This window comes from Periplaneta americana, chromosome 1 (assembly GCF_040183065.1).
Source record: "Periplaneta americana isolate PAMFEO1 chromosome 1, P.americana_PAMFEO1_priV1, whole genome shotgun sequence".
Classification (NCBI taxonomy): Eukaryota; Metazoa; Arthropoda; class Insecta; order Blattodea; family Blattidae; genus Periplaneta; species Periplaneta americana.
Window position 1 is genome coordinate 223614625 of NC_091117.1, and position 17029 is coordinate 223631653.

Consider the following 17029-nt stretch of genomic DNA (forward strand, 5'->3'; position numbering starts at 1 on the left):
CATGCCCCAAATGGATTCAGCTCAATTCTGATTACAAATACTCGTATGTTTACACTTTTTAAATTAAGGCTGGAAGGGGATGTGGAATTTAAAGAGCTGTCAAAATTGTTTTTCATCAAAGAATTCTTTTTTAAAATTCCTGATTACAAATCTAGTAACTTTTTGTTGGCTCCCTGAAGTTACTAGATGAATGTAGCGGAGGAGAATATTAATTTACATAAATATTCATTTTATTTTCAAATCTATTTTTCTGTGTTCATTTTTGTTGATTCAACACCAACTTTCTTATGCCAAATATTAATCAATCTGGATGAAATTTTTACTGCAAGTATTTATGAGGTAGCTGCATGTTTCTATGCATTTATTTTGTGTGAAATGTTGCTAGTTTATTTTATTAATATTTTTCTTAAGAAAAATATTAATAAAATAAATTAGCAGCATGAAGAAAAATATTAATAAAACAAACTAGCAGCATTTCTCACAAAATAAATGCATAGAAACATGCAGCTACCTCATAAATATTTGCAGTAAAAATTTAATCCAGATTGATTAATATTTGGTATAAGAAAGTTGGTGTTGAATCAACAATAATGAACACAGAAAAATAGATTTGAAAATAAAATGAATATTTATGTAAATTAATATTCTCCTCCGCTACATTCATCTAGTAACTTCAGGGAGCCAACAAAAAGTTACTAGATTTGTAATCAGAAATTTTAAAAAAGAATTCTTCGATGAAAAACAATTTTGACAGCTCTTTAAATTCCACGCCTCCTTCCAGCCTTAATTTAAAAAGTGTAAACATACGAGTATTTGTAATCAGAATTGAGCTGAATCCATTTGGGGTATGAAAATATAGATTCTGAATAATTGAAATAGCTAAAAAAATTTGGAAAACTTTTCATGATTTTCAGTGGAGTCTTCCCTTAATAAGATTGTGGCAAAAAAGAAATACATTGTTATAAAGTTACTGTATTTTGTTACATAAATAAAATTGTAAATGCATCAGATTAAACTGTCACAATTTAAATTCAAGATTCTTCATATAAAAAAGTGATAATTTTGTGATGGGTTTGCTGATTTTATGTATGTGAATAATGATACATTTTTGGTACCTAGTAGACATTTCTTTAAGTTTTTAAGGTTGCACATTTGAATTTATAATTCTGTTTTTCTTTTTAGGTATCCATTTCAGGTGTTGGGGATCTTACACTGTGGGAATTCTCTGGGCAAGACACTTATTTCCTCCTGTACGACCACTTCTTGGGCAGTACAAACTGCTTACATGTTGTGGTATTCAATTTAGAAGATTCGCCTAGTGTGCAGTACCAGCAGTGCTGTTTCTGGTTGGCTTTCTTACAAGCACGGATACCACCCACTGAACCTCTAGGTATTACATTATTTAATAGCAGTACTGCATTTTTCCTTGATCTGTAAACTCTGTGCTCATAACGCGATTTATTTTTGTATAGCAAGTTTTTAAGATATGTTGCTATACTATTGAATAATTCTTCATGTGCATCATAGATACTCGCTCACAACACCATATCACACTCTTCATTCCTAAACACAGAACATCCTTCTACTCTTCATCTTTCACCGTCTCTGCAGCTCATCTCTGGAACTCTCTACCACAACATGTCAGAGACTGTCGGACATTGTCTAGTTTCAAAAATAAATTAAAATTGCACTTTTTCAATTCAGATTCCTTTCAGTTATAAGTCCTTTTCTCTGCGATAGTTTTATAAAAATATAGGCTATATATTTCTTTCCTTCCTTTCCCCTTTTTGTTCTTTTTATCAGACGATGAATTTATTATCATAGTCTTTTTATTGTGAATTTTATTTAATATTCGTATTTCTTTTCTTTTTTATTATTATTTTATTACATTCCATTTTGTTATATTCTACCTTACGTTTTCCATATTAACCATTTGTACTAAATGAGTTGCTTTTACTATATTCCAATGTATTTTACTTTATTTTTTCTATTATTGTATTATTTTCATGTTGTTTAGTGTCGATTTTATTATGCTACTAGCCATACCCGTGCGCTCCGCTACACCCGTTAGAAATAAATATAAAGTAATTACATAATTAAAATAGGACATTTGATCCAGGGAACATTCGTGTTTGATAGAAGGATAACTCGTTAAATATGTTACTTAATTTATATTGTATTTAAATAATTAAAATGCCATCATTTTCGTCCAGAGACACTCATTTGGTGCAATGACAATTCCTTTAACATGTTTCTTAATTTTTATTACATGCAACCATAGTTAAATGAAGATTGACATCATTTAGATTTAATGTGTATATTTTATTTTACTTGTTATAGGTTTCCATTGAATTATGGTAATAACTTAATTTTAACCCTTGTTTTCTACGTATTCAGTAAATGGCGCTTGGCCCACTATGGTTCTGAACCCTTCAAATAACTTATATAATATTATATTATATTATATTATATTATATTATATTATATTATATTATATTATATTATATTATATTATATTATATTATATTATATTATACTATATTATATTATATTATATTATATCAGAAGTTACTGTAATAACATTATAGCATTATGTCCATCTAGAGAAACTACACTTTCCAATGGTGAAATAATAATTAATTATACAAATCGGTTAATTTAGCTTCCGATATTACTTCATACAAACACAGAAACATTCTCTGTAGGCTATCTTTCATAGCTTTCGATTGTTGCTGTCCAAGGCCCCTTATAGACGAAGTCATTTGTTTTTTAATTCATTACACGGCCTTAGATGGCAGTTATTTTAATTTTAAAACTCATTTATCTCATTAAATATCAGTCCTATCAAAATTTTTGAAGGAATAAAACTTATCGCAAATTATTTTTAAAGAAACTTTTGTTATGTAACATTTTTCACACAAATCAATAATAAGCGAGATATTTCGATTTATTTAATTCAGGCCCCCTTATAACCCCCCTTTTAAATAACGTATTTTGAATGCCACATAGCCTAAAATCTAAGTTACAACGAACTTAATTTATATTCCAATTTTCATCGAAATCCGTTCAGCCATTATCGCGTGAAAAGGTAACAAACATAGAGACAGACAGACAGACATACAAACAAAAATTTCAAAAAAGCGATTTTCGGTTTCAGGGTGATTAATTATATATGTTAGGACCAATTATTTTTGGAAAATCGAAAATTACCAGAAAAATTTCGGCTACAGATTTATTATTAGTATAGATTATTATTATTATTATTATTATTATTATTATTATTATTATTATTATTATTATTATTATTATTATTATTATATATTTTTCTGTAATATGTTAGTATTCTGTTCTTTAACTTTTTGTTAAATTTTAACTGCTTGTATACTTTGTGACCTGGTAGAGTGTAAGAGAAGGCCTTAACTCTGCCAGTATAAATAAAGAATTATTATTATTATTATTATTATTATTATTATTATTATTATTATTATTATTATTATTATTCTGTAATGTTATTATGCCACCTTTTATTGTCAACTGCTCACCATTTGTTTCGGGTTCAAAGATCAGCTGAGAGTGATTGATTTTTGAGAGCGATCATTTTTTCAAAATTTATAAGAGAGTCTGAAGGAAAGCTACCCATAGTTTTCTTCCCTCCCATGATCACAGGATTGAAATTTTTACAAGCGCAGTGTGTCTTCTTTGCAACTGACATCATGTAATGTACACAACCAGTTACAGAATTGCTCACAAGAGACCAACACGATCATTAAAATCGAGTTGCAAGATGAAAAATGGTGAGTGGCCTTGGGAGAAAAATTTGCAATTTTCATCCAGTTTTTGAAAAAAAACATTTTTTTCCAGATTACTTGACACTGTCATCTCATTTCATCCCCGCTTCATAGATTTTCAAGAGAAAATGATAAATTAAGATTGTATTCAAAGATCATCATCATCATCATCCTTCATGCATTAGGAAATTGATTCCTGTAGCAGCCACTGAAATTGATCCATCCATCTTTTGGCTGGTCTTCCAATATCTCTTCTTCCCCGAGGTTTATATTTCCAAAACTTATATGGTATCCTGTCCTCCTGCATCCTTGAAATGTGAGACATCCATGTATTTCTATATTGTTCTATTTTGTTGTTTAATTTATATATCTCAAGTTCTTCTCTTATTTCTTAATTTCTTTTATGTTCTATTTTCCTGTAACCTGCTACGCTTCTCAAAAATTTAATCTCATTTGTTTGTAACCTACAGGCATCCTTCTTTTTCATAACCCATGTTTCGCTTCCATATAGTAAGCTGGGCACTGACATCACCTTATAAAATTTTAACAATGTATCTTTTCTAGCTTTTGATTTCAGAGTTCTTCTTATTGTTCCATTTATGTAATTAAATTTTTCTATTTTTTCTTTTTGATCATAGTCTCCTTTATAAGATAAGGTAGCGCCCAGAAATTTAAATTTATTTACTTGTTCTATGATACTCTTTCCTATTACTATTTAGATCTTACAGGAGATTTGCCACAAAATGCCATAGTTTTAGTCTTATGTATAGATACCTCCATATTATAGTTCTTATTTATTTTCCATAACTCATGTACTGCTCTCTGCAGGTTATTTTCATTATTTGCTATTACTACCTGATCGCCAGCGAATAGCATCGTCATTATGAAATTATCTTCATTAAAATTCTGTGTATAGTTCTGTATTTTTATTTTCCATTTTCTTAATATTTCGTCCATATATATATATATTGTATTCAAAGATAAAGCATAGAAAGATTTTTTTTTTTTTGGAATTTCATAAGGGTGAGACCATGTTTAGACTTGCTTTAAAACCGAACTTTTCCTGCAAATGCAAACTCATCTGAACTCTTGGTGATTTATTAATGCACAGAAATATTTTATGGAATTTCAAACATTTTGCAAACATGCCTGGTATCGAGATTGGAATTAATGAATAAGTTTTCTATGTATTAGCAGTATTCTTTTGAGTTGTAGTGTGATGCTTAAATTTGAAAAGTTACTGGCGTTATATTTTGTTAGGAGACTGTGGAGTTGCCAGCAGAGTGGCCAGAGTCCTGTTGGTGGCGACACACCCCGACACGTCCCGCACTCCTCGCACGCCACAAGGCAATTACATCAGCTCACAAGCTGAGAGACTGCTAGCACAGCTTCATGATAAGTTCGGGACTTCATTCGAAATCCATCAGCAAGTGCTGGTAGTAGACGCTCACGTTGCCAACTCCCCGGGCATCAGGGCTGTGAAAAGTTACTTAACTGACGCAAAACAGAAGGTTTTACAGGTATGTATTGTTATATACATTAGTGACGTTTGTTAAAAATTTTCGAAATTACACATATTTTACAGAGTATCATTATATATCTATCTAGTAATGAACTATTCTGTGAAATTATTATAATTGGTCTGTACTTGGTAATGAAGTGTAGGATGTGTAATGTAATTGTTATATTTATGCAGTTTGGACATGTTCTGCAAGTGCTACAGATCTCAGTATTACCATTTTAAGGTAATTTTTTCGTGTGGAAGTTCCGTCGAGTTGTTTTTGTGTAGTATAGTGTAATTTGAATGCATATTTAAAAAATATATATCATTGTTGTGCTGTTTGTTTTTTGCATATTTGATCATTTATAAGAAGTATTAGAAGCATATGTGAACGAATATATTAGAAAATAGTAAGTAGTGTGTCTACTGATAAAGATTTTAAATACGGTGATGCATGTCAGGAATAATATAATATACATAAACAACAGTAAACAGGTAACAGTAAAGTGTAAATAAAATTATCTTCTTTTTTCCAGATAGGAAAGACTTATTCATTAATTTTTTAAAGATGAATGAAGAGAGATATATTGTTAATAATTGTATTCCTTATTTCTGTCTTGATAAGCTATTAATTACATATTCTTGAAGATGATAAATAAAAGTTCGTTTTGCTTATGAAAAACGCATTAAGCTGCCATCTGGCTAATATTATCCTTTTCACAGTTGGAAAAACGTTTATCATACCCAGTTACAAATTTAAAACTAAACTCTGCATCTTAGAAAGCATGTTGAAATGTTGAGATAGTCAATATAATATAATATAATATTGTTTTATTAATTCAGTCTAATTGACATATCACAAATATAAAAAGTCAATGACACTTACCCATGTGAGTGATCATTGTGTACTATACAAATATAAGAAAATTAAAAATTAAGCAAACGTTTTCGCCCTTCAGGCATCATCATGTCAACACAGATAAACTCTGCAGTACACACGATCTTAAATGTGAGTATTTTCGACAACAATTTAATAAATTTTAACATCGCGTCATATAGGATTCTGTACATAATAACTAATATATTTCAGATTGATTTCACCATAACAAGTAATGAATGAACCAGTGAGACAAGACTAGCAGCAAAACATCCAGTTAATGGAATTATGAAGTTTAAAGAGGAATGAAATGTTTTCATCATGTTCACAGTTTTAAGATGTTATAATTTAAACACAACGCAGCAGTGCAACCACAATTTTATATCATTACTAGCCGTACCCGTGCGCTCCGCTGCACCCGTTGCAAATAAATATATAGTAATTACATAATTAAAATAGGACGTTTGATCCAGGGAACATTCGTGTTTGATAGAAGGATAAATCGTTTAATATGTTACTTAATTTAAATTGCATCCAAATAATTAAAATGCGATCATTTTGGTCCAGAGACACTCATTTGGTGCAATGACAATTCCTTTAACATGTTTCTTAATTTTTATTACATGCAACCATAGTTTAATGAACATTGACATCATTTAGATTTAATGTGTATATTTTATTTTATTTGTTATAGGTTTCCATTGAATTATGGTAATAACTTAATTTTAACCCTTGTTCTCTACGTATTCAGTAAATGGCGCTTGGCCCACTATGGTTCTGAACCCTTCAAATAACTTAAATTATATTATATAATATTACATATTATATTATATTATATTATATTACATTACATTACATTACATTACATTACATTACATTACATTACATTACATTATATTATATTATATTATATTATATCAGAAGTTACTGTAATAACATTATAACATTATGTCCATCTAGAGAAACTACACTTTCCAATGGTGAAATAATAATTATAGAAATCGGTTAATTTAGCTTCCGATATTACTTCATACAAACACAGAAACATTCTCTGTCGGCTATCTTTCATAACTTTCGATTGTTGCTGTCCAAGGCCCCTTATAGACGAAGTCTTTTGTTTTTTAATTCAATACACGGCCTTAGATGGCAGTTATTTTAATTTTAAAACTCATTTATCTCATTAAATATCAGTCCTATCAAAATTTTTGAAGGAATAAAACTTATCGCAAATTATTTTTAAAGAAACTTTTGTTATGTAACATTTTTCACAAAAATCAATAATAAGCTAGATATTTCGATTTATTTAAATCAAGCCCCCTTATAACCCCCCTTTTAAATAACGTATTTTGAATGCCATATAGCCTAAAATCTAAGTTACAACGAACTTAATTTATATTCCAATTTTCATCGAAATCCGTTCAGCCATTATCGCGTGAAAAGGTAACAAACATACAGACAGACAGACAGACAGACAGACATACAAACAAAAATTTCAAAAAAGCGATTTTCGGTTTCAGGGTGGTTAATTATATATGTTAGGACCAATTATTTTTGGAAAATCGAAAATTACCAGAAAAATTTCGGCTACAGATTTATTATTAGTATAGATTATGTATTAAATTTTCATATCTGTACATTAATTTTAGATTGTTAATTACCATAAGTCAGTTTTAAATAGTTATTATTTTCATTATTAATAAGGTTGTGATTAATCAGTCGTTCCAGAATAAGAGACAAAATGTACAAGATATTGTATGTAAAAAAAGCCCGATGATGCCCGAAGGGCGAAAACGTTTGCTTAATTTTTAATTTTTTTTATATTTATATAGTACACAATGATCACTCACATGAGTAAGTGTCATTGACTTTTTATATTTGTGATATATAGTAAGTATATATTTTTGTGTTATCCTTGATGCTCGAGTTGTTACCATGCTTTCCATTAGATTCGAGGTTCACTGGTTCAAAGCAGCCAAGGTGATGAATTTTTAAGGGCAATAAAAACCCTTTACATGGCTCCCTTTCGAAGTGAAGTAAATTCAGATGATCCTGTGTTGGAGATTTATGGCACGACCAGCCTCATGGTCTAGTGGTCAGAGCTTCTGGCTATAGTTCATGAGGTCCCGGGTTCGATTCCCAGTTAGAGCACAGGAATTTTTCCTTAAAGGGGAATATTCCTGTGTTCGTGAGGTCCCGGGTTCGATTCCCGGTTAGAGCACAGGAATTTTTCCTTAAAGGGGATTATTCCTGTGTTCGTCCATGGTCTGGAATTTAGGTTAAGTTTAGATTCAAGACCTCTCCTGGCACCACATTATCAAAATCATCCTATCACATCATTGGGGTAATGTAACTCCGCCAGAAATGTCGAAAAGACAACCTGGTGGAGAAAAAATATATATATATATATTTGTGATATGTCAATCAGACTGAATTAATAAAACAATATTATATTATATCATAAACTCTGCATTCTTTATTTTTTCACTATAAATTCTTAAATTCTCAACTCAGCACATATCTCGTGAAATCGTGGAATCCTGAGGTTATTCACTTGTTTAAACTTCTTCGTACATTTTCATTCCTGTTATTTTTTAATGTCAACCATGCTGCAATTATTTACCTATACCTCAAGCTCATATAAAGCATTATCATGCTGCTGTTTTTACTAAAAATTTCTAATTCAGTTTATGAATAATATTCATTAAGTAAATTTTCTGGGACTGATAATAATTTGAAACGAAATCGGTAACATTTGTGAATGTTATATTGGAATTAGCGTGTTCCTTCTTTGTAAGATGTTAATTAACATTGGTCTTGTCTAAACTCTTGTATCTATGCAACAGTTTCTTAAATGGAGAGCACGCACAGCAAAACAGTCTTACAAATCCTACAGTGGGAAATTTCGTCGTAATTATCCTGAAATAAATGTTCCATCATCACAGACAATTTTTGAGTTAGACAAAAAGTAGCTATACAAAACATGTCCAGTCATGTTTCAACAGAGGAAACTCTTTATGACAGAATCATAGAGTATCAATCAGAAAATTTTCTTTGACAATTAGTACAACAAGCAAATATTTCTAAATCAAGTGCACAGCAAACAGGAAGAAAGTTATTACCTTTAGATGTTTCAACTTTGTTTGGTCAAGATGATTAATCACTTCACTATTAATTTTTCTTTATATATAGGCCCTAGTTGCCGATTATTCATTTCTTGATATGTATATACTGTAAATAAGATATTTTATGCTTAGCTTTGATTCTCTCTTTATATTAAAATTTAATATGTCTCTGTTTCTTTTCATGCATTACAAATGCATATCTGATAATTATACTTATTTTAACCTGAAAAATATGTCGTGACAAAAAGTTGAAAGGTGCTGATGTTAGGTGTTTTTTATTCGATTAGGATGCTTTTGTGTCTCAATATAATATTCTTGCCTTGAACCATAGTGAGTGCGAGATTTTTTTTTTTTTTTTTTTTTTTTTTTTTTGCATTGTATCATAGAATCAGAAACACCAGAAGCATGATGTTCCTGCATCCATAACATGGTGCAAAAACACTAAATTCATTCACCACGTTGAACGCCATGAAAGTCTAAAATAGTAATGACTGATCTTGAAAGTTGTATTCTAGAATTATTGAAAATTGAAGTAGACCTCAAATTTGTGATGAACAGGAAAACATTTTCACATGTGCACATTTTTAACAACTTGGCCCATAACTAAATTTAAAATTGATATACTGTATACAGTGAAACTTCCCTTAACGGACACTTCCCAATAGCAGACTCCTCTCAATAGCGGACATTTTAAAATTCCCCTGCAAAATAACATTGGCCCTTATGATAAAATTCTTCCAAATAGCGGACATTCTCAATAACGGACGCGAACACTGAAATGTATCTCCCAACAACAATTAAAACTTCCAAATAACGGACAGCGTGAAAGGAAAAAAGAAAAAGACAGTTGTAAATTAAACAGAATTCTAACGGAATTCTTTGCAACAATCATTATCGTGCATTTGAACGTTCTTGTCCTTTACTGAAGGTAAGCAGCACAGTTGTTAGTTGTGATACTGTACGTGAGCAGTCCGTACTTTCTTAGTTTGTCAAGTTGAGTGTTCGGAAGTACAGTCACATTAAAAATGTCACAAAAACGTAAACGTTTGTCACTAAAAGAGAAGCATAGTGAGAAGGAGACATTAAGTGTTCGTGAGCTGGCCACAAAGTTTAATGTAGGAAAGACTCAGGTTAGTGAAATTTTGAAAAACAAGGATGTTATTTTAAAATCATACACTGAGAATGCAATTCTAGATTTCTTTGTGTGAGGTGAAATGGTACAGTGACTGATGTTTATTTCATTTACAAAACATTTACTGGTACGATTTCTCTCTGGATGAATACTGTAAACAATCTCACTGTCTACTGTACTGTACTGTAAAATATAGTGTTGAATATGTATGAGGAATTTTAATGTACTGTATACATACTAACGATTTTCTAAATAGCGGACACTTCTCAATAACGGACATTTAATTTTTCCCTGGCGGTGTCCGCTATTGGAAAGTTTCACTGTATATGATTTTAGAATAACCAAAATATTGACTGAACACTGACATCATGCTTGCAACTTGTTACATTCATTTAGTTTATGTTAATGTGTAGGCTATGTAAGCAATAATTGTGTGTCTTTATATTGACTCAGTGCAAGAATACATAAAACAGTTATTAGAATAATATGAGAATGCAGTTGTTGGTGATTTTGAGCTTTCGTGTTTGTATTTATAAATGGAGAATATTGAAACTTTGCGTTATATTTAAATGAAAGAGAATATTAGAAATTGACTGTTTTGTTACGAAGACAGAGTTTTTACGGTAATCTGAGAAATATTGTATTACGGTAATTAAATACATATAGTAAGAGGTATCCATCATATTTCATCTAGCGGATTAGTAAGTTTCTTTGCAGTTCTATTCTCACTAGTAGATATTAAGGTTTTAGTTCTTTTGTTGAAGTATGTTGCAAATAAATAACATTTAAACATTGAAATTATTTACTAAAATTATAAGAGTAATGTTACAACGTAGTTATTTGCTTTCTAATTAGTCGCGCATTTGCAGTTAAAAAAAATAATAGATTGAAATCTTATAATAACAAAGTAATTTACTAAAACATATCGATGGTCCAGTTAAAAAATAAAACAACTGAACATTTAAAGTTTTGAGAAACCTGCATTTTAAAACTTTATGTTGCTTTTAAAAATCAAAGGATCATTGAAATTACTCCAAATTCTATACTATAAGTTTCAAATTAGACTGTATTATTGAATTTTTCACAGCAACCTGAAGCTTTAAAATTCAGGTTTCTCAAAACTTTAAATTTTGAGTTGTTCCCTTTTGAACTGGGCCATCAATATAGTAATTATCCTCATGCATATTTTTTCTAAAAAAAAAGTTTTAGTTTGTACTGTAAATCATTGCATGAAATATTGCTTTTGGAGTGTAGCTCTTTACCAGGTGAGAAAAACAAACTACTTTATATTGTAATCATAATTGGTGAAATTGGGAAGCTTATTTTGATACATGTTTGAATGTTTACATTTTTAAATTGTGTGTTAAGTAATTTTAAACATGTTTATTTAATTTTTGGCATTTAAAACAGTTTTGTGTGAACGAGGTTGCTTGCTTGAAGTACCGAATGTATTTATAAAATAACATATTAGATGTCCATTTTCATTATTTTTATACATCATCTTGTCAAAACACTTAAACAAAATTGGAATTCTTTCTTCACCACTCTATACATTGTGCAGTCTTAAGAAAGATATTGATCAGAATCTCTTCAGCAATGTCCAGTCCTTTCCTCTAAACCCACTGTGTGTGAGAAGTATTGAAGAGCGAAAGAGTAAATGGCTTTATTGCCAAGAACTCAGCATCAGTTAACAACATGTATCATCTTCTGTTCAAATAAACATTTTTATTATACAGTGGAGCTTCAGTTATCATCTGAAAGTTATTGGAATAATTTTAATCAATTAATTTAATAATTAATATTGGCACAGATACGTAGATGACATACTAATACTATACAAAGGAAACAAAAGACAGATCCAAAACCTACATCAACACATAAACAAAATACGTCCAAAGCTACACTACACATTAGAAATTGAAAACAACAAATCCATAAATTTTCTAGACATCACAATAACAAAAGTAGACAACAAACACACATTCAAAGTATACAGAAAACCAACAACAACACACATACACAACACATCCAACCACCCCATACAACACAAATAAGCTGCATTCCGAACAATGGTACACAGACTACTCAACATACCAATGAACCAACAGGATTACAACGAAGAGCTAAACACAATCAAATACATAGCACAAGAAAATGGATAAAACCCCAACATAATAGACAACATAATACGTAAGACAAAACAAAACCACAAAAAACAGAAGAATACAACACAAACACAAGAACACAAAAAATACATCACACTAACATACGAAAACAAAAACACACATAAAATTGCAACCTCATTCAAGAAATTAAATTACAACATCGCATACAGAACAAATAACACTCTACAAAAACATCTCAACACACAAACAACACAAACAAACAAACAAACAAACACAAAAACACAGGCGTATACAAACTCAAATGTAACACCTGCAACAACTTCTACATAGGACAGACAGGCAGATCATTTCAAACACGTTACAAAGAACACATCACAGCCATAACAAAATTACAAAACACCTCCACATATGCAGAACACATCACAAATGCCAACCACACCTACAGAGACAACAACACAGACATGGAAATACTGCACATCCAACCAAACAGCCAGAAACTCAACACACTAGAACAATATGAAATATACAGACACACGAAAACACACCCCAACGATATTCTCAACACACAACTCAATTTCAAAACACACACACTCTTTGACTCTACACTACGAACGCACCCACACAGGAAACAAGAGGCGCCAAGACCAACAACGACCAGTTCTGAAGATGACCCAAAATAGATCGAAATATGTTAACAAGGTACGTTAAAATTTAACACAAGAAAGACTTATCATACATATTCCGAAATTAATTTAAACCCAAATTACAGTGACAATTTATTATAAAAATAAAATCCAGCCACAAATAAACATTTTTTCTTTTAGATTATAACTTTGCACAAAATTATGTTTCTCTTTCTGATCAGTTTCAGCATCATTCTTTCTTCACCCACTCTTTTCAACACTTTTCTTATTCTGACTGTATTTCACTCGCTCCATTCTCCATATCCACATTTCAAATGCTTCTAGTTGCTTCTCTTCACTTCTTCGTAATGTCCATGTTTCTGCCCCAGACAATGCCACACTCCACACAAAGCACTTCACTAGTCTCTTCCTTAGTTATTTTTTGCAGAGGTCATTTTTCTATTAAAAGCTTTCTTTGTCATTGCTATCCTCCTTTTTTCTTGGCAGCAGCTCATGTTTCTTCTTATAGTACACCCAAGTATTTGAAGCTGTCCACTTGTTCTCCTGCCTCTTTTAGAATTCACAAGTTTACCTTCTTTATTTTTTTCCTGTAACTATGGTCTTCATCTTGTTTGTATTTATCTTCATCCCATACTGCTCACAGCTGTCATTTAGTTCCAGTAGCATAGCCCTTACTATCATCTCCTCTTCTGCTAATAACGCCATATCATCAACAAATCTTACTCGGAATATGTATGGTAAGAACTTTCTTGTGTTAAATTTTAACGTACCTTGTTAACATGTTTCGACCTATTTCCGGTCATCTTCGGAACTGGTCGTTGCTGGTCTTGGCGCCTCTTGTTTCCTGTGTGGGTGCGTTCGTAATGTAGAGTCAAAGAGTGTATGTGTTTTGAAATTGAGTTGACTCTACACTACGAACGCACCCACACAGGAAACAAGAGGCGCCAAAACCAGCAACGACGAGTTCCGAAGATGACCGGAAATAGGTCGAAACTTGTTAACAAGGTACGTTAATAATATTTAACACAAGAAAGTTCTTATCATACATATTCCGAAGTGATACAGTGTTAAAAGTTGTGTAATCAAGATGTGTAAAATCTTATTCACTTTATTTTTCTTCCTTCTACTATCACTCGTCCCATGTCTCTGGTTGATAGTATTTAACTCTTAAATCCGCCCTAACCTAACGTAACCTAACCTAAAGGTTACATACAAAGGATATAGGCGTTTGATACAATCTGAGGAATTTCATATATCTGCTGTCATTTTTTTCCTTTTATTCTATTTAATTGTAATCTATATGTTTATAAAATCTTACAGTAGACTACTATTTTAATCTTTCTAGTATTTTATCACACAAAACTTTGTTTAAAGTGCCAATCAAAAACTGCATATTTACCATTGCAAAGCATTTCTTATTAAATTTAAAACTATATTCTGTTGAAGCATATGTGGGTGTGTTCTCTGCACATTGTTGTAAACAAATAAGCTTCTCAGTTGAGTTTGAACAGCTGTACATTGGATGCAGGGTGGTGGAGTTGTGCGGGTAAAGCCCCACGGTGCAGGTCACAAGGAATATAATCTGCTAACCGAAGTTGCAGTCACGGACACTGCTGGCCAGTTAAGTAACAAAACACCTGCTTTGTTGCAGTTCGCAGTCACGGTGTGCGATGTTGATTGAAGCTTGTTGTGATATGTTCTCTCCTAAAGAACAACAGATCTTATCAGAGGCATTCTGGAAATTATGTATTGCGTAACTATAATTATTTGAACAAGCTGCACTTTAGCTTTCCTGGTGTCAATAACTTAGAAAAATGGGCGAAATTTTCTCTAGTTCTTTGATAGTCTTCTGTAATTCCACTTTCAGGTTGTGGACTGACCAGCATTATAAACCTGGATGATGCTATCCTGTACATTCTTGTGTATGCATGGCTTGTGTGGAAAGGGTGTTGTGTTACCTAGAGGTGTTCCTTAGTTGAGACATGAGTTTCCATGCAGTCAACAGCTTCTTTAAATAATTATAGACCAAAGAATTTCGGCTTCAATAACAAATGGCATACAGCAGACTCAAGTGATATCAGCTTATACTCAGTGGTTTGTTGGTTACCAAGGAATACAGATTCATTCCTGGCCAAGAATAATGTATTTTTAGGCAGACTATTACACTTTTACTATGTCATACTACTTTTGACCAATAGAATGGTCATGGATGAATATATAATAGGATGCGAAACTTACTGAGTTTCCCGTAACACATACTAGAAGCGTTGACCTTGCTGCCATCTGTTTGTGGAAGGGGCGTTATTACATCTAGCAGTGCACCAAGTAGCAAAAAGAGTAATTACTCCATGCATTTAGCAGCGCACCTGGTGACGAAAATGCAGAAAGTATTCCCTCCCACCCTCATCGATATTCAAAATTAACCCAATTTAAAATAAAACATTTACCGTTTTATTCCTCACAGCATCTTCTACTGAAAATTCTTACCGGAGCCAATAGGAAGATAAATGATACGATCTATTTTACACTAACCGATTAAAATATAACCAGATAGAGACAAAAATAAAGCAAAAGGTTAGGTAATTGGGATTGTATTCTTTGGGTTTTTATTGTACAGCGCAATGGAAAAGTCTGCAAGAACTACTTAGATAGTTCAATTTATTATATTACTATTACTTTACAATACATTCAACAACACTATTTTTACAACGTCCATAAACATCACTGTTTAACATGCACTGCTTATACACACACGTATCACTTTATGTTCACTTATTAGCAAGTTTCAGTCCGCCATCTCGGCTCCTTGACTCTCCCGTACAGCCAACGATTTGCTTACAGCAATATCTCGAATGGATAAATAGACAACTCTGGGTAATGTACCCAACACGTAGTTCTAATGTTCACCACCTACGACATTGGGCGCTGATCACCTTATTTCAGACCCCCAAAGCCAGATGGTGCTGACCACAGTTTCGCATCCTATTATATATTTATCCATGGAACGGTACTGTATGATGTGTTTCAACAAATCATGGCTGCTTATCCTACAATTTGTATCATCTCCTTAGCATTTGTTTGTTTTTATCACCTCCCTAGCATTTGTTTCTTTGTTTGCCAGCATTGTACTTTCAATAATTGTACCTTTTAAAATGATTCATGTTTATTTCATCATTCTTAATTAAAACTTTTCTATCATTTATCTTGTTTATATTATTTAGGTTATGTTACAGCTTCTGCTGTATGAGATTATGTATAGTCACGTATCAGAGATTGTTTAATATGTATTAATAATTGAAGTGGACTGCAACTGTTTTTTAATAAAAATAAAACTGAATCAACAACGCTTTCTTGACTAGTAATCGTCCATAGAGTTCAATGAAGATTGTATAGTAGACACAACTGGTAACAAGAGATCAGCCAATCATAAACACTACTGCCATCTAATGCAATATTTTGTAATGATAGGAGGTACGATAATACTTTTTCAAGACAGTTTAGTATTTTAGTAAGTCAGTATTTTATTGTATTAGAGTACTTTATTTCTTCTGATCTTTATATACTTTCTTTATATAACTTTACTGTGGCAAAATCTTGAAAAATATGCATTTCGTCTCCTGTTATCCGACAATAATAAAAAAAAACTGTGCAAATATTTGCATGCAGCAGCTCTCTGAATATACATAGACCATATTATTCTCCTTGCAGTTACAGCACACCATATGCCATTTTTTTTATTGTGCAACAGAACTTCGTTTATTAATAAATGATTATTTGTGCTTCATTTTCTGTTGAACCCAATTACAGAAATTCACTCGACTTACATTGCCATGTGGCTG

The 17029-nt window shown here is 31.6% G+C and overlaps 1 protein-coding gene across 3 annotated transcripts in view; it reads left to right on the forward strand.

Moving 5' to 3' along the window:
* The window catches only part of LOC138708527 (death-associated protein kinase 1-like), a 110955-nt gene that overhangs the window by 59941 nt on the left and 33985 nt on the right, over positions 1 to 17029 (forward strand). For 2 of the 3 annotated variants that reach the window (XM_069838644.1, XM_069838652.1), the window contains 3 exons: positions 1183 to 1390; positions 5049 to 5308; positions 14719 to 14808. In XM_069838644.1, coding sequence (XP_069694745.1) covers positions 1183 to 1390; positions 5049 to 5308; positions 14719 to 14808 — 558 coding nt within the window. The remainder of the gene's footprint in view (positions 1 to 1182; positions 1391 to 5048; positions 5309 to 14718; positions 14809 to 17029) is intronic. The other variant, XM_069838659.1, reaches the window with a different exon arrangement.